This window comes from Danio rerio, chromosome 8 (genome assembly GCF_049306965.1).
Source record: "Danio rerio strain Tuebingen ecotype United States chromosome 8, GRCz12tu, whole genome shotgun sequence".
In the NCBI taxonomy this organism is placed as follows: Eukaryota; Metazoa; Chordata; class Actinopteri; order Cypriniformes; family Danionidae; genus Danio; species Danio rerio.
The window spans coordinates 24,333,968-24,354,756 of NC_133183.1; the positions used below are offsets into that span (position 1 = coordinate 24,333,968).

Here is a 20,789-nt window from a genome sequence, read left to right on the forward strand (position 1 = left end):
AACACAATGTAGAATAGAGTAACATAATGCTTAGACAAGTCTTTATTTATCATTGTCAATTTAAGAATAAAACCGGTTAGTAAAACAATTAATTCTAAAAAGCAATGCTGTAATAGAAGTGTATCTGTCCATTGACTCATGGGGTACATTTGGTTGTGTCTATAAGCTTTAGTAAGCTGAATATTTGGTTTCTAAAGCATGTTCATGCAGGAAAAATCTTATTTATGTATCTTTTATTATTTAAGCAAAACAGACTCTGATTAGTAGCAAAAATATAACCAATTAATATAATAACAACGGGTTTCTATGCATTCTGCGCAAAGACTCAATTGTATGTTTTTTTACACAGTCACAAGTTTATCACATGCTTTATTTGTTTCTGTTATTCACATCTCAGCTCTCAGCTTATCAGTCTGGAGCTCTCATTTAGCATCTCATTCCAAGTAAGTTTTGTTCTTATTGTTTTAAGATCAGGCTATGCCAAATTAGGCTATTTTTAGAAGATGGAAAGAAGAGCAGCTGATTATTCTTACGCTGCTGTTGTACATGCCGCTATACTTTTTTTTTTTTAACAGAATTGCATTTAGACTTTTTATTTTGGTTATATTTGATTTACATTTTAAAATGAGTATACTTACTGCCTTAACATACACAAGACATGTTTTGTTTCTGTTTAGCTCAGTAATTTTCTTTGTGTGTTAATGTGGGTGCCTATATGATCAATTTACACTGCTTCGAATTGAAACCCTATGTGTGTATGAATGAATAAACTGAGCTGGATGAATTGTGCTTCTGTTAGTTATATACAAAATGTTTGGTGAATTATTAAAATGTCTTTACATGTGGGCATTATTATACCAAACCAATATGTCATCAAAATACAGTAAAAGACGTGTATGTATTTAAAATATATATCAACAACTGAACATAGTGTTCTTGGGTGTGAGCTTGGAACAAAATGCAGAAGGATGTGAGTTCCTGAGAGGCCAATAAAAGCATCCCAGTACAGTTTGTGCCATTAATTTTTCTTCCCTTCATTCTGGAAACTCATCCTTTTTATAAGCCTCTCAAGAAAATGCAGGATTCACTTGAGCATTTTGTAAAAGCAAGTTATAATTTTTTTAATTTTTAAAAACATTTTAAGGTCAAAATTATTAGCCCCTTTAAGCTACAGAACCCTTTTGATACTCTACAGAACAAACCATCATTATACAACAACTTGCCTAATTACCCTAACCTGCCTAGTTAACCTAATTAACCTAGTTAAGCCTTTAAATGTCAATTTAAGCTGTATAGAAGTGTCTTGAAAAAAAAAGTAAAATATATATATATTTTATATAAAAGTATATATATATATATATATATATATATATATATATATATATATATATATATATATATATATATATATATATATGGTGTATTACAACATTTTTTCCTATAATAATATGTAATATTTACCAAAATAATTTGTTGACATGAAAATGATAACATCAATATCTTTTTGCTGGATGTATTGTCCAGGTTAACATCATGAATTTTAAACAGCTCTTTTGCAGCTGCCCTTTTCTTTGTCCATACAAAGATGCATTATTGAATTATGTATGTATGTATATATAATATATAACTTATTATTCACTCTGAGGAAAAATAGTTCTAATACACCAAATTAGGGTTCTTGGGCTTCAAATAATATCAGAACCACTTTTAATTGCTAAACAAAACAATTTTCAAAAGGTTTAATAAAGAACCATGCTTTGAAAGTGCTATAAGAAACTTTAAAACATTACTGTGCGTTGATCGTCGCCTTTCACTTTGCAACCAGTGAATCCATATAAGCGCTGACTGACAGACGCGCTCCATACAATAAACTGATCCCAGATCAGCGTCTGTACACGCCATTTACAGAGGAGCGGGTGTATGTTTAAACAGACAAATACACTAATAATATGAAACATCTCCGTCCTGCATGTTTTATTTTAAACAACTTATTTTCTCTTAAATGAGCACAAACAGTTTCTAAAGTATGGACTGCTTTTATTATAGATCTGTGCATTCTTACAGAGACACTGTTATCAAACTAAACAAAACATGATTCATTTGCTGCTCACTTGTTTGATAACAGAAGTGTCCCTTTAAATGGCGCGTACAGACGCTGATCTGGGATCAGTTTATTGTACGAAGCGCGTCTGTCAGTCAGCGTCAGTCACTTATACATGCATTCACTGGTTCAGAGGTTGCAAAGTGAAAGGCGACGATCAGCGCACAGTAATGTAAAGAAAGTGGGTAGAATGGTAAAATATGGGAGAAATTCAGCAAAAACGGGAGGGTTTACATGAGTGAAGGGAACAGGAAATGTTTGTGGAGAAACAGTTTTGCGAGGGAACGCAAAACTTTGCGAGAGAACGCAAAAACTTAGAGATATATATTTTCCTCCCACCCATTTTTTTTCTTTCATCCATAATTTTTTTTTCACCCAGCCAATTTTTTTCTCCTCCACTACGTCCCTTCCGGGGTTCCGTACGTTCATATCCTGGTTCTGCTCTCAAAGACCATGCAGACTATGTTGCGAAATCGAAAGTACTCCGACAGCCAGGGATTGCATTATGCCTGCTGTTTAAATCGATTTCTGAAACTTTTTGTTCTGTTTTTTTCAATCGGTGATCTAAAATTCATTATAAAAGGATCCTGGAAACAAAGAAGCGGAATTGAGGAATCTGGAATTTGACATTGTTTACAACCTTCAGACGGTGAGACAGTTTCTACGTTCTGTCTGTCTGTCGTGACTGTATTTGACTGTAATCAATTCGAATCAAATTTCAAATTTAAATTAATTCAAATTAATCAAATTTAATTCTGAAGCAGCTGTTTTAAGCATTAGCCTAGTGTACAAACTAATAGCCTAATGTAAAGTGTATTAACCTTTACTGCTCTGTCCCTAGATATCAGGGCAATTTCAGGGGAGACTAACTGCTCCAACATTCATTTCGAGGTTAACCCCCTCCTAACGTAACTTAGTCCAAGTAACTAAATAAAAAAAGGAAAAATCATTTCTCTCTCTCTCTCTCTCTCTCTCTCTCTCTCTCTCTCTCTCTCTCTCTCTCTCTCTCTCTCTCTCTCTCTCTCTCTCATTTCACATTTTAGGTGGGGGGCGGGTGTTGTTGTGCCAACAGTGCCCTACAGTAATTAAGGTGCTCCAGACAATTCTATCTCGTTAAATGAATTTTATAAGGTTGTCCTTTTGCCTTTAGAAAGCATTCCAACCTCAGGGTGGAGCTGGGGATAGGTTGTAACGCAGGTTCTGTAAAAATTTGAATCTCTGCAATCAGAGACTTGAACAAATCAGTTGATTCACCTCACAAATCCTCACAGTCCTTATTCTACATAAAAAATAGAGTCCTTTTGCAGACAAAGCTGAAGTTAGAGGAAAAACTCCATTTGAGCTAAGAAGAATAATAACAGTATAATATCTTTTACTTCATTTATTTTTTGTTTAACAATGCCTGATTTGTAGTAAAATTATGTCAATTGTGTGTCTGTGTAGATATGTTTAAAGCATGTTGTTGGTGCTAATGTTGTAGCTGATAGCTGTAAGATATACAGCTGATAGCTGTAAGAAAATTCATAGCTACAAGACTCTGGGTCATTTGTACCATCAAAACACTTGGTTACTTGTAACATCAGTGAAATGTTACTATAACTCCATGCAAATTTAACTGTAGGCCTGTTTATGTTTTAATTTCAGTATGAAAAAAGAAACCTCAAAGCCAAAGTACATCGGGTTCAGTGTTTGACCTGGGGTTTGTTCTTTGTACGTGGATTACTCATTTATCTCAATTTGGCAATTGATGATTTGACCTAATTTATAGTTTCGTTCTTCAAAATTTATCTGAGAATTGTTATTATAAGGTGGCAGGATGGTTCAGAGGTCACTAGTTTAAGTCCCGGCTGGGCCGGTTGACATTTCTGTGTAGAGTTTGCATGTTCTCCTCGTGTTTGTGTGGGTTCCCTCTGGGTGCTCTGGTTTCCCCCACAGTACAAAGACATGCAGTATACAGATGCAGAATTCAGGCAGAATTGGGTAAACAAAATTGGTTGTGGGGTATAAGTGTGTGTGTAAATGCGACAGTATATGGGTGTTTTTCAGTACTGAATTGCAGCCGGAAGGGTATCCACTGCGAAATCATATGCTGGAATAGTTGGCAGTTCATTACGCTGTAGTGACCCCTGATAAACAAGGGACTAAGCAGGAGGAAAAGGAACTTGTTGTAACAGCATAGTAACAGGTCTGGTAGCGCAAAAGCTCAAACCAGCTGGGGAGCAGGCTTATTTCATCAATACAAGATTAGGTTGTGTAATCTCAAACATGGTTTTGCAATGTTGCCGTGGTCATGCCAACTTCCTATCCCGTAAACAGAAACACTAGTCGTGTGTTATCTCATTGTTCCACTTCTCTGGAACTGACAGTATGACAAATGAGCGGTGCTGCAGGTCCGAAAGCATTTGCAATTAGTTGGAAAAAATGAGAAACTGCTACTATGATGTGCACAAATGACTAATTGTTTTGAGAAATGCATTACCTGTTGTGTAAATGTAAATAGTGTTGTGAGAAATGCACCAAAGCGACTGAGAAAAACTGTAAAATTGCAAAAGAGGACTATCTTGTTCATAAACAATGGTGTCAGGACTTTTCATCTTGGTGACACTGACACTTTCATTGATAAATACTTGCTTTTGAGGAAAGAGCTACCCATTTTCAGCAAGTGACATGCTTTTGCAGGTTATCAACTAGGTTTTGCAGTTTGTATTAATTGTTTTAAGAAATGCATTAACTGTTGTGCAAATGTAAATAGTGTTGTGAGAAATTCACCAAGCGACTGAGAAAAAACTGTAAAATTATGATGTTGTGTGCCTGCTGGGCAATAACTAAATGCACTACAGAATGTTACGGTTACACACATCCACAAATTACATGTAAATGCATTAGCTTTTTACAGCGTAATACCAGTCAGTGGTGTATGTAACTAATTACAAATACTCAAATTACTGTAATTAATAACTTTCTCAGGAATTGTAATTTACTGAGCTTTTTTAAAAATGTGTACTTTTACTCTCACTTGACTACATTTTTAGTGTAGTATCTGTACTTTTACTCCACTACTTTCCTTCATTCTGCAGTCACTACTTTATTTTTTCTTGTCTATGGGGATTAGTTGAATCAGTTATTTAATAACTGTCCAATCAAATCACACATAGAAGGTAAATCACCTCAAAATGAACTTCCTCAAGACACGGGCGATTTATAAATGTAGCAAACTGTTTGGAAGCAATAAAAGTATCCAAGAAGATGTCCAAATTTTTTTAATTGACTTAGAGACTGTTTAGATGCAAGTCACTGATGAGAAAATGACAGATGTTTACTGTATGGGTACCGAAATGGCCTTAAACACCCAGCAAGCACAAGATATCAACATGATGTCAGATTGAAGTTGTACCCCAATGTCGTGGGGACGTTGCATTTTGTTTGGTATTTACTATGATCTTCTATGTAAAGCTGCTTTGACACAATTTACATTGTAAAAGCGCTATACAAATAAAGGTGAATTAAACTGATATAAAAATCGGGTTGACGTCAGAACTCAATGTCAGACCAACGTCAATGTCCAACCAAATATCAAAGTCTAATGATGTCACAGCTTGAAGTTGTGTGAACGTTACCACTATGACGTCTATCAGATGTTGGATTTTGGTTGCCAAACCTGATAAATAAATGTCAGTATTTGACGTCAATATGATGTTGGTTTAAGATGTTGGCTCGACGTTGGATTTTGGTCACTTTCTAACACAACCTAAAATCAACCAAATATCAACGTCATTTAACGTTGATATTAGACATCAAAATAATGTTATCCTTAGACGCTGGCTAGACATTGAGTTTTGGCCACTTGACATCACAACCTAAATCTAACCTAATATTAACGTCCTATGACGTTGTGTTACGTTTACACAGATCCACAAATTACATGTAAACACATCAGCTTTTCACAACGTAATACTCACTACTCATGAGTACTTTTAAAAGGGATACTTTTTACTCATACTTTGAGTAATATTTACCACAGATACTTTTACTCTACTTGCACTAAATTTAGGCAAGTGGTGGTACTTTTACTTGAGTATGAATTTTCAGCACTTTTTCCACCACTGCGTAATACTCATTACTCTTGAGTACTTTTGAAAGGGCTATTTTAGTCGTACTTTGAGTTATATTTTCTACAGATACTTTTACTCTACTTGTACTATATTTTTAGGCAAGTAATGGTAATTTTACTTAAGTATGATTTGTCAGTACTCTTTCCACCACTGATCAGATGATGTCATTACGCTGCTGTAAAGTCAGCCAATTGTTGCAATGCTGATCATAATTCCGAGGATCAGTGGATCTGTCATTCACAGCAATCACGAGCACACACAGCAATCTCAGATCAGTTCATCCACACATTTTAATCTGATTTGTAAAAAGAAAAAAAATGAACAATTAAGTTAGCCAGAGATCAGTTATCAAGATTAAAACATCCGGGATCTGCCAAATTGTTTGAGATTGTTTAAGCGAGGTACCAAAAATAGACCCCTATTCTCTGTGGACTGATGAAGCTGTACACTCAAATAGTGCTCCAATTGTTGAAACTGATGCAGTTTGCACATTTTATTTGGATTTGTAACATGAAGCCACACACCAATTACACTGGAATTGCACTGAAAACTGTTTTAAATAAAAAAAACTGTTAAATCTATTTTTGTCATAATTCTCATCATAATGTTATAAATTATAATGTCACATCTCACCCCAGGGTGTTTTGCAACTAACCCTGACTATGGAGTGATTTGTAACATTTCACTTCTCCTGTTTGAAAACATAGTAATTATGCCATTTAATAGCAGATACTTGTAACTAGTTTAAATCACATTTTGAACACACTGGATTACAGGATCTCTAAGACATCCAGAGAAATGTAAAAAAAAATGTTACAAAAACTCCCCAGTCTTGGACTATTAGGTTTTTTGCCTATGTGCAATTTGTAAATCTAATCGTCTTAATTACAATAGGATGATAATATTAGGACATTATGTTACTGGCCAAATGGTGTCCGGATGAACAAAATACATTATTGCATTCCAGATGTTGTAAAGAAGTATTTATATACAACTTGTCAAAAGTTTGTAAATAATTTGAACATTATTAATTGAAATACATTTTTTTTAGTTTGTATTGACATCTCTTATGATCACTGGGGCTGCATTTAATAAAAATACAGTAAACATAAATACAATTTTATTAAATTGAAAAATAACTGGAGTAATGTCTGTGTCTGGTACAATCCCAGTTTTACCTCCTTAATGTAACCCTTATTACTTACTGTTTCTACACCAGTCTCTTCAACGTATCATAATGAACATGGGTTACCTGGGTGATAATTTGTTTCTTTTTCCTTTAATCTGGAGCATCGACAATAGTATTCACAAACATCATTACAACAGCATTGCAACCCCAAACTTTTTCTTTCCCTTCCCTTTTTTCCTTTTTTTCTTGCTTTCTCTTGCGCCCTCTTAAAGGGAAATAACATTCTCAACTAACACATATTAAACCTTGCACCAGACTTATTGCAAGTAAAAATAAAATCTTTTTAAGAATATTTAGTAACATTTTTCCATGTAAGTATTAATCAACATAATGTAATTTAAAAGAATATAATATAAGGGTGGTGAAGCAGTAGGTAATGCTGTCGCCTCACAGCAAGAAGGTTGCTGGTTTGAGGCTGGTTGCTGGCATTTCTGTGTGGAGTTTGCATGTTCTCCCCATATTCGCGTGAGTTTTCTCTGGGTGCTCCGGTGTCCCCCACAGCCCAAAGACATGTATAAGTGAATTGTAATGGAATTGCTAAAATTGTACGTAGTGTACAAGTGTGAATGAGGGCATCTGCTGCGTAACACGTGTGCTGGATAGGTTGGCAGTTCATTCCGCTGTGGCGACCCCAGATTAATAAAGGGATTAAGCAGAAAAAAAAAAAATGAATTCACCTATACTGCATGTCTTTGGACTGTGGGGGAAACCAGAGCACTTGGAGGAAACTCACTCAAACACAGGGAGAACAAGCAAAGTCCACAAAGAAATGGCAACTGCCAAGCGACCTTCTTGCTGTGAGGCTACAGCACTAACCACTGAGCCACTACAGTTATTCATTCATTCATTCATTTTCTTTTTAGCATAGTCCCTTTATTAATTTGTGGTCGCCACAGCGGAATTAACTGCCAACTTATCCAGCACATGTTTTACACAGCGGATGACACTCATAAACTACTGACAATTTAGTTTTACCTTATTCACCTATAGCGCATGTCTTTGGAGTTTGGACTTGTGGGGGAACTGAAGCACCCAGAGGAAACCCACGCAAACATGGGGAGAACATGCAAACTCCACAGAACCGCCAACTGACCCAGCTTGAACCAGGGACCTTTTTGCTGTGAGGCGATTGTTCCACTCATAATTTTATTATTATGGAAAATAATTATTTAAACTGTAATAATATAATATTGTATCACAGTATGTGCCAAGACAACAGATGGAGCTCTCATTTAAATAGTGATTGTGGGCCAATCTGTCTGTTCTATCTACGGTTACTTCATGTGTGGTCACTCATTTTTGCATGGCTAGCAAATGGCGATTGTGAAGTATTGACAGTTCACAAGCTTGTTTCTGTTTTATTATCTCACTCAACACTTGTTCTGCCTCAGAGTTTATCTGATTCTTTCACTTCTTTAGAACTGACACTATGACAAATGAGTGCTGCTGTGGGTCAAAGTTGAAATTGTTTTATCATTTTAGAAGGCATCTAAAAAGCATGTTGCTGCATGACACGAGTGTATAATGGTCACGCACATCTGTCAAGCAATCTAAATATGATACTCACCTTGTGTGCCTGTGTGACTCCCCTCTCTACACACATGACATTGAACAGTTGTTGTCAGCTGCACCTGGTTATGGATGTACACAGTGCTTCATTTTAATCAAAAGAGATTTCCGTTTTGAAACTTACTGAAACCTGGAATATAATACACAAATATTGTTTTTCTGTTGTTTTAGGAGAGGACTGAGCTTAATCTTTGATAGTTTAATACACAGTTCCCTAATTCTAAAGTTTTATTTTCCGTTATTGTGTTTATTTTGTACTTTTGCAACATCACAAGATGTAAATTGTACAACACTTGCAGCTCTTCAGTTCTGTAGCTGATTGTGACAAAACAATTTGCCTGTTCAAATAAAACAGAAAAAGAAAGTACTGGAGATTTGTTGCTTATTCCTGTTTTACCTTACCCCCAGACTTAAACATAAGTAGTATTTTAACACTGCAAATGTGTTACAATCAAAATAAAAAGGAGTCTTCATCTATTTGGTGATAAATGTAAGTTACATAAAGAAAACAAATTCTGTTAGACCTCTGTTTGAAAAACATTACAAAATTACAAAATTGTTCTGTATATTTATTTTGTCAAATATTTCCACAGATTATAGGCTCAGCTATTAAAAAATAAATATGCTCTGATTAGACTTACAAACTATAGTACAGTGAAAAAAAAACTAAGTCTACATCTTTGAAATTGAATATTAGCTCTATGAATATAAACCGAACCCAAAAAGTTATGTTTATTCTTGGTAACTTTCATGTCTCTTATAAACGCTGAACAATATCTTTTACACTTTCTGCAACAGAAATCCAACATAATAGGACCTTTACGATTCATTAAGTGAAGTTTTACAAACTAATTTTGAGAGGAGCACATGCTAGGATTAATTGTGGCTGGCCTCTCATCCGTAATCAGCAATAATCCAATCAGATTGATTCAAGTTTATACAATAAAGAGACCGATTTCACCCTATACCTTATATTCTTTTTGGAAGAACCAACCACCCCCCACCCCCCTCCATCCTATCTCCTCCTTTTACTCCCTTTACCAGGGGGAGCTCTCCAGACCTACCTGATCTCGGACCCCCTTTTATGCTTATTGACCAGGCAGGAGCCCAGGGCTCAATTATCTCCAAACTCAGGGTTGTCTACCAGGACAGCATGCCAAACCTGCTAATAGTGTCAAGCATATCTTAGTGTGAACTGTGATGCATTAAATCAGAGAATTGAGGCATCCTTGTTTGTTGTGACTTTTGTTGTTACTTTTTCCTGACTTCATTGATCTCTGTGTTTGGGATATGCTTTTGGATATTTTTATTATTTTGTGTTTGTCCATTCTGCCTAGTTTTCTATTACTTCATTGCTGCCTATTTAATTATTTTTGACTAGGAGTGGGAATCTCTAGGTACCTCCCGATTCAATTTGATGATGATTCAGAGGGCAGTGATAAAACAATTTTTATATACAAATTTACTTTTTTCTCATTGTCTGACTATTAATGCTATGTATCTGTAATGAGCCAAAATGAGTTTAATTTCAAGATCTTCAATTAATTAAACAAATGAAGGTGATTTGGCAAGTCAAAAACAAAGTTATAAAGTTATAAAAAGCCAAGAGTAAATTAAACATGTGCCTATAGCAGTCTACTTGAAGCAAACTATCAAGCATATTGACAAAATCTAAGTTTTCCAGCCAACATGCTCCTGTTGTGTACATAATGAGCAATATAATCCTTAAAACAAAGCAAACAAACAAAGCAAACAATAAAACCTGTTGTACCAAATTCGCAAGATTGGGTGGTACCTCAGGATTTATTGTGGATTTTATTCCATCCTTTTATAATCTTTTGGATGTATTTTTATATGATCTTTTGTATGGCACTTTGCCTGTTTTTAAACATGCTGACTAGTGAGCATAAGAAGCTTAGTATTAGTAACTATTTAAATTTTTAATTATATAATTATATTCTTAATTATTCTAATTACTGTATGATTGTTGCTTTGTTTTCTAATGAGTCACTGAATTGCTAATATTTATTTCCGAATGTCTGAAATGTAATACTGTGGTACACATTCCAAACCATTGCAGCATAGGTGTGTAGGTGTTTCATCCCATGACCAAACAGTTTCTATTTGCTTATAACCCATGGTGAAAGTTGAAAAATGTGTTCAAAATCTCCGATATAAGCAGTCCGATACTCTCTAAACTCCATTACAGCTATTCTATCCAACAACATAAGGCACATAATGGCGATGTAGCGCACATCGTGTGAGCCTCAATTCGGTCATGGCATATAGTGGTTCATTCAGTGTGATACCTAATTCATCACCAGCGCTTCCCACACATAAGACTTTACCTCAGCGGCCCGGTTCTGTGTGCGTGAGAAAAGTCTCCGCCACAGACTCGCGGTCTTTGCTGCTGCAGCAGAACAAAACCTACAAAAAAAAACCTACAATACATTATCTTTTTCCCGGACATGTCCTTTATTTGGGACTTAAAAATTGCATTCAGCCAAGATTTCTAAATCGCCGAACATGTCCCGGATTCTGCTTTCTTTAGCTGCGTTTCTTCAATATTTTATATGCAAACTTTTAATCTCAATCTCTCAGCAGCACCAAGATTAGAGAGGGAGCAGATTTGACCTGTCAGTGGTGCACATGGACAGTAGGAGTGAAATAGTGGTGTTATTATTCTTTATTTTATTTTTTTACTTGAACACTCTGAAAGGTACAGTGTCATGTAAAATGCTAAACATTGTTGTTGTTTTAATTTTGTCAAATAAGAATAAGAAATCATTCTGTTGCTGAGGGCTATTACAGTTTAAAAGAAAGAATGGTATTACTTTTGGGGAAAATTTTATTAGAGATATTCCCATGTTTAACTCTTCTTTAAAAAGTCCAGAAAGATAAAGTGCTCTGATAAACAGTGTCAGCTTTGCACATCAGTTTGCTGTTATTTACATTGTCTAATTTTCCCATGTGGGCAGTAGGGTGGAATCTGTACAAATATGCAAATATAATGAATTTTGATAAATAAAATTATTCTTAAAAGTCACATTATTTCAAGTGCTGTGGAGAAAAGGTGTGTTTCAATCCAGCCTCTGCAAGTATTTTTATATTAAATATAATATGTGCAATATATATTATCATAAAATTAATAATGTTTGGGAACATTGATACAGCCATAATCTTCTTATGATACAAACACAGATGAAATAGCTCTGATCATGTAAATGTTTGTACTAACCATACTGCACATTTTTATTAACTTAACAATAAATTATTTCTGCTGCCCAGTGTGAAGGCTATTTTTCAGCTTAACTGGATCAAAAATTTATCAAAAAGCTGTGTGTGAAATTTTTGTTTATTTAATTAAGATATTTTTCAGGGTCTTATTATTTATTCTTTAATTCTTTTTATATATTCTTATGTAAAAGTTCACATTTATGCAACCAATAGTTAATAAACTGGTTGTTTTTTCCATACTTACTGTTGCTGACTTGTTCTTAGTTTGATCTAGCCGTTCATACATTCGACTCAACAAAATAGGTAAAAGTAAAGTATTCATAATTTGTGCTGATATCGGATTTATATCGGCATCGGACTGATGGCTGCAATATCGGTATCATATCGGAAGTTAAAATGTTGTATCGGGACATCCCTAGTGAAAGTGGAATGTACTTCTTGTTGATTGTAGTTGTAATAAATCAAAAATACAATTGCAATTGTCCCTTTACATGTGTTACATGTCTTAGTCACATGTATTTTTATAGATTACTATATTTGATGATAACTATCAAATTCTGACACTGATATCAACATTTTGAGGTGAAAATTAAGTTGACTCTACCGTCAGCTGCTGTCTGTAATTTTATTTTTTTAACCAATGGGGTGGTTTAAAGTTTAGAGGCAAATTTTTATTATTATTATTTTTTAATAAAAACAGACACAAAGTATATATAGTAGCAAATTGTGATCTGTATACAAACCAGACTAGATGGAAAGCCCTGTTAATTGTTCATGACTCTACTGACCCTCTTTTTTTATGAATTTGAAATGCTTTATTTTGGTAGATGATACCGACCATATTGACAGCAAATATTGAAAAAAAAAACCTTTTATTCCGTCTGCCATTACTCTATTTAACAGATTACCATATTCTGACATTAATTGGTATATTATTTCAATGCTTTATGCATCTAATTGCAGTTTTATTTGTTGTTCTACTGCCAATACTATGTGTTGTTAATCCATGGGGCAGGCAGTTGAGTTTGTGTTTTGTATTATGATGTTAAGTTCATTTGTGATGCCAACAAGGAATTTCCATATGTGTGGATAAAAAACATATCTAATCTAATGTGATACTTATGAAAAATAAAACCTTATCAATAAACCACATGAGCTTCATGTGTTACAGTGAATCACATAAAAATATGGTGAAGCACGGTTAAGTCAAGGTAAAGCATGTTTGTGTCACTAATTTCACATGTGATTTTAGTATGTGACTACATGTGTAAGGGGAAATATAGTTTTACATTTTTCAATGACGCTGTAGGAATGCCTAAAGTAAGTTTAGCCCCTAAGACAGATGACCGCAAAACTAAATGCAACACTGGCCTATTTTATTTCATGTTTACAATTCCTGAGGTTAATATTTAATTTCTGGGATTCAAGGTACTTTCCAGAGTCATTGTCAATGTGAAAAGGAAAATATTTTTACACACTAATAATATTGCTGACTGCTTTTCTTGGTATCTGTTAAAGGTTATTGCTGGTTATGTACTTGAAGCCAACTAGTGTACATAACCAGTGAAGCTGATGAAAGTAAAGCACCTCAGAGTCAGGATGTTGTCATTTCTGATGTGTGTCTTTTTGTTTTCTACAAATCATTCTGGACTTGGAACATTTATGCCATTTGGTTTGGTGAAAATTGAAAAAGACAGTGATGTAGTGATTAGATCTTTTTATGTTTATGTTAGCATAAAACTCACTTACTGTAATTTTGTCATTTCAGATCCTTCCAGAAAGAAAATGCATACTCAACTGTTTCAAGAGGAAACCTGCACAGAGAAATTGAATCTACTGTAACTGTCAGGGAATATGCAGCTGTCTGCAAGAAACCACAGCATTTTTGATATATCTAAAAATAAAGTTCCTCATCTAATGTGTTGAAGAATCATAGAATTTATGAAGTCTGGTGACGAATCATTTGACTGGTCTTTCTAATAGACTAAAAACTGCTTTATAGTTTATTTGAATATGTTTAAGTTTGGACTTTTCTTATTTGTTGCTGCTGTTATCACTTTGAATTTGGAGCAATGTTTCAGTGCATGTGCTCGTGCAGAATATGAGATAAAAGGAGAATGCTGCCCCATGTGTGCACCAGGTACAGTATTCATTGTTAAATATTAGCTTCTGCATGAATCAGTAACAAGAGTTTCACTTAAAAGCAAACACAATTTAGTGTAATTAACTTAATAAACTTTACAGCATACCTGTCAACATTGGGATGTGAAAATAAGGGATATGCCCACCATAATAAGGGAATCAATCTCTCATTTATTAAGATTTTTTTTATTTAAATAAGAGGTGTCACTTTGAAAATGCACACATATAATGTTAAGCATTCGACTGCTTTCCTAACTTTTTATGCTCATTTAAGACAAAATTAGTTGTGTTTGGAAAAAAACACCAAGATCGACATCTTTATATGTTATTACTATTATTATTATTACTTATGTGTATATGTCTGTTTAAACATGCACCCAAAAGTCAGTTTTTCTCCTCTTCAAATCACACAGAATCTGTTTGGGAAACAGCATCTGTTTATCACTATGGGGCACGTCAGCTGACAGTCATGCACCATTATATGACTGTTTTGAGGATTGTATTGGATGGGCGACGGCACCTGTAATCAAAAGGAAATGGAATCGCGCCCTTTTTAATATTTATTTATAAGTGTTTTCATTCCTAAACAAAGCGAATGCACAGAAGCGGTGTGGCTTGTTTAAAGGGAGGCTCGGCTGTTGAGAGAAAGACTGAAAAAATATGGGAGAAATACGGGAAAATACCTTTACGGCATGATAGTGGGATAGAACAGTAAAATACGGGAGAATCCCGGGAAAAACGGGAGAGGGTTGACAGGCTTTACAGTGTATTTTAAAAAGTCATAATTTATTCTTTGTAACCTAACGGTGGTGTTGTTGGTGTTGTTGTCGTTGTTGTCGTTGTTGTTGTTGTTGTTGTTGTTGTTGTTGTTGTTGTTGTTGTCGTCGTCGTCGTCGTCGTCGTCGCCGCGCGCGTGCGTACTGAAGAGCGGTGTTGTCGCGCGCATTCTGATCAGCGGAGTTGTTGTGACACGTACTCATGAACGGTGTTGTCGCATGCCTATTGAGGGGGGGGGGGGGGTGGAGTGGTTCTGCCATGTTGCAGTTGTAATGCCAACTTTTACCATAAACAGAATCTCAACACTTGTCCCACCTCTAAGTTCTTCTGATTTGTCCACTGCTCTGGAACTCACAGGCTGACAAATGAACGTTGCTGGGGTAAAAGCTGAAATAATTTTACTTGTTCAGTGCTGAAAAGACACAAGTGTTTAAGTCACACACGTCCATCAAACAATGAGAATATACGATACTGTCTCATCCTGTGTGCATGTGAGTCAGTCTGCGAGTAAGTCTCTATGCGAGTAAGTCTGCGAGTAAGTCTCTATGCTCACATAATGCGAGTAAGTCTCTATGCTCACATAATGTTGAACAGTTGTCTGCTGCACTTGCTGTTACGGATGGACACAGCGCTAGCATTTCCATTAAAAGATATTTCAGTTTTGAGCCTTACTGAATTGAATACACAATTAGCAGAATTAATACTAAAAAACTAAATTAACAGTAAAAGTAAGCACTGGAGATTTGTTGCTATACCTGTTTTATCGTACCAACTGTAACCCCAAAACCAAGATACGTTACACTTTGATACACCCGTTTTGCACTGTCTGGAGCCAGCACCTAAGCTTTCCCCCCTTTTTTTAGATATAGCACTTTACTTCATGCTATAATTTTCCCTCAAGAGTCGAAAAAGGTTTATTTTCTAATTTAGGCTTTTCTGCACACAATTACTCAACGTTGCTGCACATTTCTAAAACTATCACCAACATTCCACAACAGTATCACCATCACTCAGATTTGGTCCCCCCTACCTCTCAGACCAGAATTGCACCCTTGGTTGGAGGGGTCGGGTTCGGGGACAACAGGATTTCATCTCTGTTATTCGCAGACAATGTTGTTCTGTTGGCTTCTTTGAACATGGACCTTCGGCATGCACTAGGGCAGTTTGCTGCAGAGTGTGACACAGCTGGGATGAGAATCAGCACCTCTAAGTCCGAGGCCATAGTGCTCCACCAGAAAAAAAGATGGTTTGCCATCTCCAGGTTGGAGGAAAGTCCTCTTGATTTATCGGTCAATCTACGTTCCTACTCTCACCTATGGTCATGAGCTTTGGGTTATGACCGAAAGGGCAAGATCTCAGATACACAGGGTGGCAGGCGCACCCTTATAGACAGAGATGAGTCGCTGCTCCTCTACATTGAGAGAAGTCATCTGAGGTGGCTCGGGCATCTGTTTTGGATGCCTCCAGGACGCCTACCTAGGAAGGTCTTCCAGGCATGTCCCACCATGAGGAGGCCTTGGGGAATACCCTGGACTTGCTGGAGGGACTATGTCTCTCGGCTGGCCTGGGAACGCCTCAGGATCCCCTTTGAGGAGCTGGAGGAAGTGTCTAGGGAGAGGGAAGTCTAGAGATTGCTCCTAATGCTGCGTTCACACCAGACGCGGAACGCGCGTTAAGCGCGAGTGATTTACATGTTAAGTTCGAAAATCTGAACTTCAGCGGACATTCGCGCCGCGTTAACCAATCAGGAGCTTGCTCTTGTGGGGGTGTGATTGTGACGTATCGCCTGTTGTTGGTGTCCCAGGGGAAATCCCCCAGCAGACACCGGTAAGAAGTTCATCAAACTGGGCTGGGCTCAGTCAGAAGCACCGCTGAAAACCTCCATCAGCCAGGTTCAGTTTCTGGAGGAGTCTATGAGCTTAAAGAGCTGGATGCACCTCTGAAAGGATGTAGTGGACTCAGACACGGCCCTAAACATATCAACGCTGTTTATCATCCTTCATAAAGCACATAAACACTGTTATTTTCTTCATAAAATCCATGTTAGCCATTTAGCTATGAAGCTAGAGTCACGGGGCAGACAGAAGCCCTGCCCATCACGCGAATCCGCGTCTGTTCTGAAAATAATTTGACACGCAAATGAAGCGGGGTTTGACGTGCGAATGAAGCGAGTAACCTCAAATGTTCACGCGGCTATTTACGTCTATATTACGAATAGCGCAATTTATTGGCACCTTCCGCGTCTGGTGTGAACACAGCATAAGACTGCTGCCCCCACGACCCAGCCCCGGATAAGCGAATGAAAAAGACATGACATGACTGTCACACTTTTATGACGTGTCTTTTCAAAAATGTTTGTTTGCAGGCAACCACGTTTACTGGCATTGTAGTATTGATACCAGCACCACTTGTGTTCCATGTCCGGCATTTACATACACTGACGAACCCAATGGTCTAGACACCTGTTTCGCCTGTACTGCTTGTGACACAGGTGAGAATGTTCCTCAAAACAAACACTTAAAGTAATATCTAGTTCATCACATATTTATATGATTCATATAAATCAAATACATATTTATATGATTTGTTTTTCACAGCCAATGGTCTGAGAGTAAAGAAGACCTGCACACGATCTTCAGATACTGTCTGTGAGCCACTAGCAGGATTCTACTGTATTCAGCGAAATAAAGACAGCTGTAAATTTGCACTAGAACACTCTAGATGTCAACCTGGACAATATATCAAACAAGCAGGTGTGTGATGATTACTATGATTGCTTACAATGGTCAATCAGTTAAACATTATATTATGCATATTAAACATTATACTTCATTATTTGATACAGCTGTTGCAGTACTTATTAAAGATAATATGGGAATAAATTCACATCAGAGGCTGTGCAGTACAACACAAGAGAAGACTCTAAACACTGCATGTATATCTAATTCACAGTATAAGTATAGTGCAGTATAGTTGCATCGGTAGTATTAGTATAAATATAGTAATATAACAGTCTTTTAATGTTATAGTAAAATGTAGAACAATGTAGTAACAGACACAGTGTAATGGACAGCACAGTCTGATGTACTGTATAGTAATGTAAAGTACAGCGTGCAAGTAATGCAGGTAATAATGCTTTAGTATTGTACACAAATTTTAACATATTTAGTGGAAAGCCATTGAGTTAAAAATTGTAGCAACAGAAAATTTGTGTGTTGTGAATGCATTCTGAGTGTAAAGATGAAGAGTTGAATTAGAAGAGTTGTGGTTTTTTGTGTTGCTCCTATTTTAAAAAATGCAATATTTGTAATGATGGACTCTCATTAGAAAGTCTATTTTAATATCTTTACAGGAACAGCTTTTACGAATACAGAATGTGGTAACTGCATAGAAGGCTCCTACTCTAATGGATCTTTAACCATCTGTCGACCACATTTAAAGTTAGTAGTTGTATAAAAATAGTTCAGTGAATTACAGGTTAAATGATGTGTTCCGAAAAGTCTGGAGATTATATAACCTTGTCCACATTTACAGTTGTGAGAAGGAGGGACGTAAAGAAAAAACACCAGGAACAGCGTCATCTGATGTTGAATGTGAGGATTCTGCTCCAGCTGCTGTCATTGTTGGACCTGTAGTTGGTGTTCTGCTGATTGCTGGATTGTTGACTGTTGGAATCACAATATATTTTATATTAAAACATAAAAAAACACAGAACTTGGAACAGAACTCAGAACACAGAAGAGGTAATACTTTAATACTTTTAGAAAGTCTAATCTTTTTAAGACTTTGCAGAGATGTTAATTTGTCTTTATGTTCTAGATAATTACCAAGTGCCACTACAGGAGAGTGCCTCTAATCCAGTAAGTAAAAAAAACCTGAGCTTTTCAGGAAACGAAACAAAACAACTTTAATTTTATCGGGTCACATGATGTAGAATCAGCTCAGACTGAGTTTGATAAAGATTGCATTTTAAGTTGGCTTGATCCTGCCAACATACTGAGATCATATTCAAAGTTAAAATTTGGCTCATAAAAAACTGAATGTTTTTCCACTTACTTAAATTTATAATTTCTTTTTTTAAACCATCACTTCTGCATATTAGAAGTTATTAATATTACTTAAAGATTACTCCCAAGATAATAAATAGCCAAGAGATTTAGGAAAATCTATTTAAAATGTTTTAATATATTTCTAAAAAATATGTAATGTGTTGTAGTTTAATGTAATTGTCTTTGTTTTTACAGACATCATCAGACTCAGTGACTCCGTTCATCACCTCATCATCTTTATCTCTATAAACAACAGAACATACATTAAAGTGTTTTTATTTTTAAAAACTAAGAGGTGTAAAAATATATTTTGTTAAACAAAGATCTTTTACAAAGTCATACTAATAGTTTCATTTTTTTATTTTATTTTAAATTATAGAAATAACTGAAAGTATGGATTGCTTCATGAATGTTTGAGTTATAATTTGAACAAAAACATTCAGCTGAATGTTATGCTGGATTTTGTATTTAACGGTTACAAAAACTAATGGATTTTTTGTCCGTTTCAGTCAAATCTGCTGAACTCAGTACACTGCTTTTCAACCACAGCAGGGTTTTTATTATCATCAGAAATTAATTAACCAGATCTTAAGTAATGTATTTTTATTGGGCCAGTTTATACAAATACGTCATTTGAGAAGAAAGAGGAAGAGAAGAAAGAAAGCAAAAAGTCTTTTTCTCTTTCACTTAACCTAAAATGATAGTATGCTACTGATCATGAAACTGACAAATAAATTCCACAATACATGCCATGGATTATAAAACTTGTGCAACTTTTTAGAGCAATAGGCTTAAAACCACTTCAATGTCATAAGTGCGATTATGGTAATTTTGTAAATAGATGTAAATAACCACAATTACTAGAAATCTAGACATGACAGACCATGTTGTTATTAAATAAAATAAAAAAACAGGAGAAAATTGTACAGGTGTGGAAAGAAATGAGTTTGGGTCAGAATTTTTACTCTAAATCTAATTTCTAATTCTATACCTTTTGATATTTGTAGTGTCACAAAATAATATAATTTAGCATGCTTCGCTTTGGCATTTATACTGTTGGGGATTTTCTGGATGCGGTAGAGAAACAAAACAACTATCTTCTGTTTGATGCTGGATTGCTTCAGAATACTGCAGATTCACTAAAATGGCTACTGTCAAGCTACACTACTGCTTGATTTAGCAAGTAGGTAGCTGCTGGAAAAGCTACATTAGTTTCTTTAGTAGCTGAGCTGCTGTCAGCTGAAAATATACTCGGGTAATAGCTAGCTAATCCCCAACACTGTATACTTTATGCTTTAAGGAAATGCATTGCTTTATAACTAGTTCTACAGTGACATTTTTGAATTAGCAGTGGGGGCTTTTGCCCAGCTCTTGAAACTAATTATTTTATCACATGACTTCACAGTCTTGTCTATTGCTACAACTATGCTGATATTGAGCCATATCACATGGCTTCTTATGTGATGTTCCTCATTTCATCAGAGTAAAAGCAAAACAGAAACATAAAACATGTTTGTTATAACACTAGAGAGTTAGAACATCACATACACTCACTGGCCACTTTATTAGGTACAGCTTACTAGTACCGAGTTGGTCTCCCTTTTCCCTTCAGA

General features: G+C 35.7%; 1 protein-coding gene across 4 annotated transcripts; it reads left to right on the forward strand.

Annotated features, from left to right (window-relative positions):
- Window positions 1-2,512: 2,512 nt before the first annotated feature.
- zgc:153759 lies at window positions 2,513-19,515 on the forward strand. Of its 4 annotated transcripts, XM_073909873.1 has the most exons (9): window positions 2,555-2,750; window positions 8,393-8,522; window positions 13,977-14,348; window positions 17,493-17,618; window positions 17,725-17,880; window positions 18,480-18,567; window positions 18,662-18,870; window positions 18,947-18,987; window positions 19,372-19,513. In XM_073909873.1, the coding sequence occupies exons 3-9, from the start codon at window positions 14,222-14,224 to the stop codon at window positions 19,423-19,425; spliced, it is 801 nt and encodes a 266-aa protein (XP_073765974.1). In that variant the 5' UTR covers window positions 2,555-2,750; window positions 8,393-8,522; window positions 13,977-14,221; the 3' UTR covers window positions 19,426-19,513. The 4 variants fall into 4 exon arrangements, with proteins under 4 accessions (NP_001116775.1, XP_073765974.1, XP_073765973.1 ...); NM_001123303.1 differs by lacking the exon at window positions 8,393-8,522 and having other exon boundaries at window positions 2,513-2,750; window positions 19,372-19,515; XM_073909872.1 differs by lacking the exons at window positions 2,555-2,750; window positions 8,393-8,522 and adding an exon at window positions 2,943-3,023 and having other exon boundaries at window positions 13,914-14,348.
- The last annotated feature ends 1,274 nt before the right edge of the window (window positions 19,516-20,789 follow it).

Coding starts and splice junctions, on each gene's coding strand:
- zgc:153759 (NM_001123303.1), top strand. CDS start 14,222: ATGTTTAAGTTTGGACTTTTCTTATTTGTTGCTGCTGTTATCACTTTG. Junction 14,349..17,492: donor CTGCCCCATGTGTGCACCAG/GTACAGTATTCA, acceptor GTTTGTTTGCAG/GCAACCACGTTTACTGGCAT. Junction 17,619..17,724: donor CTGTACTGCTTGTGACACAG/GTGAGAATGTTC, acceptor TGTTTTTCACAG/CCAATGGTCTGAGAGTAAAG.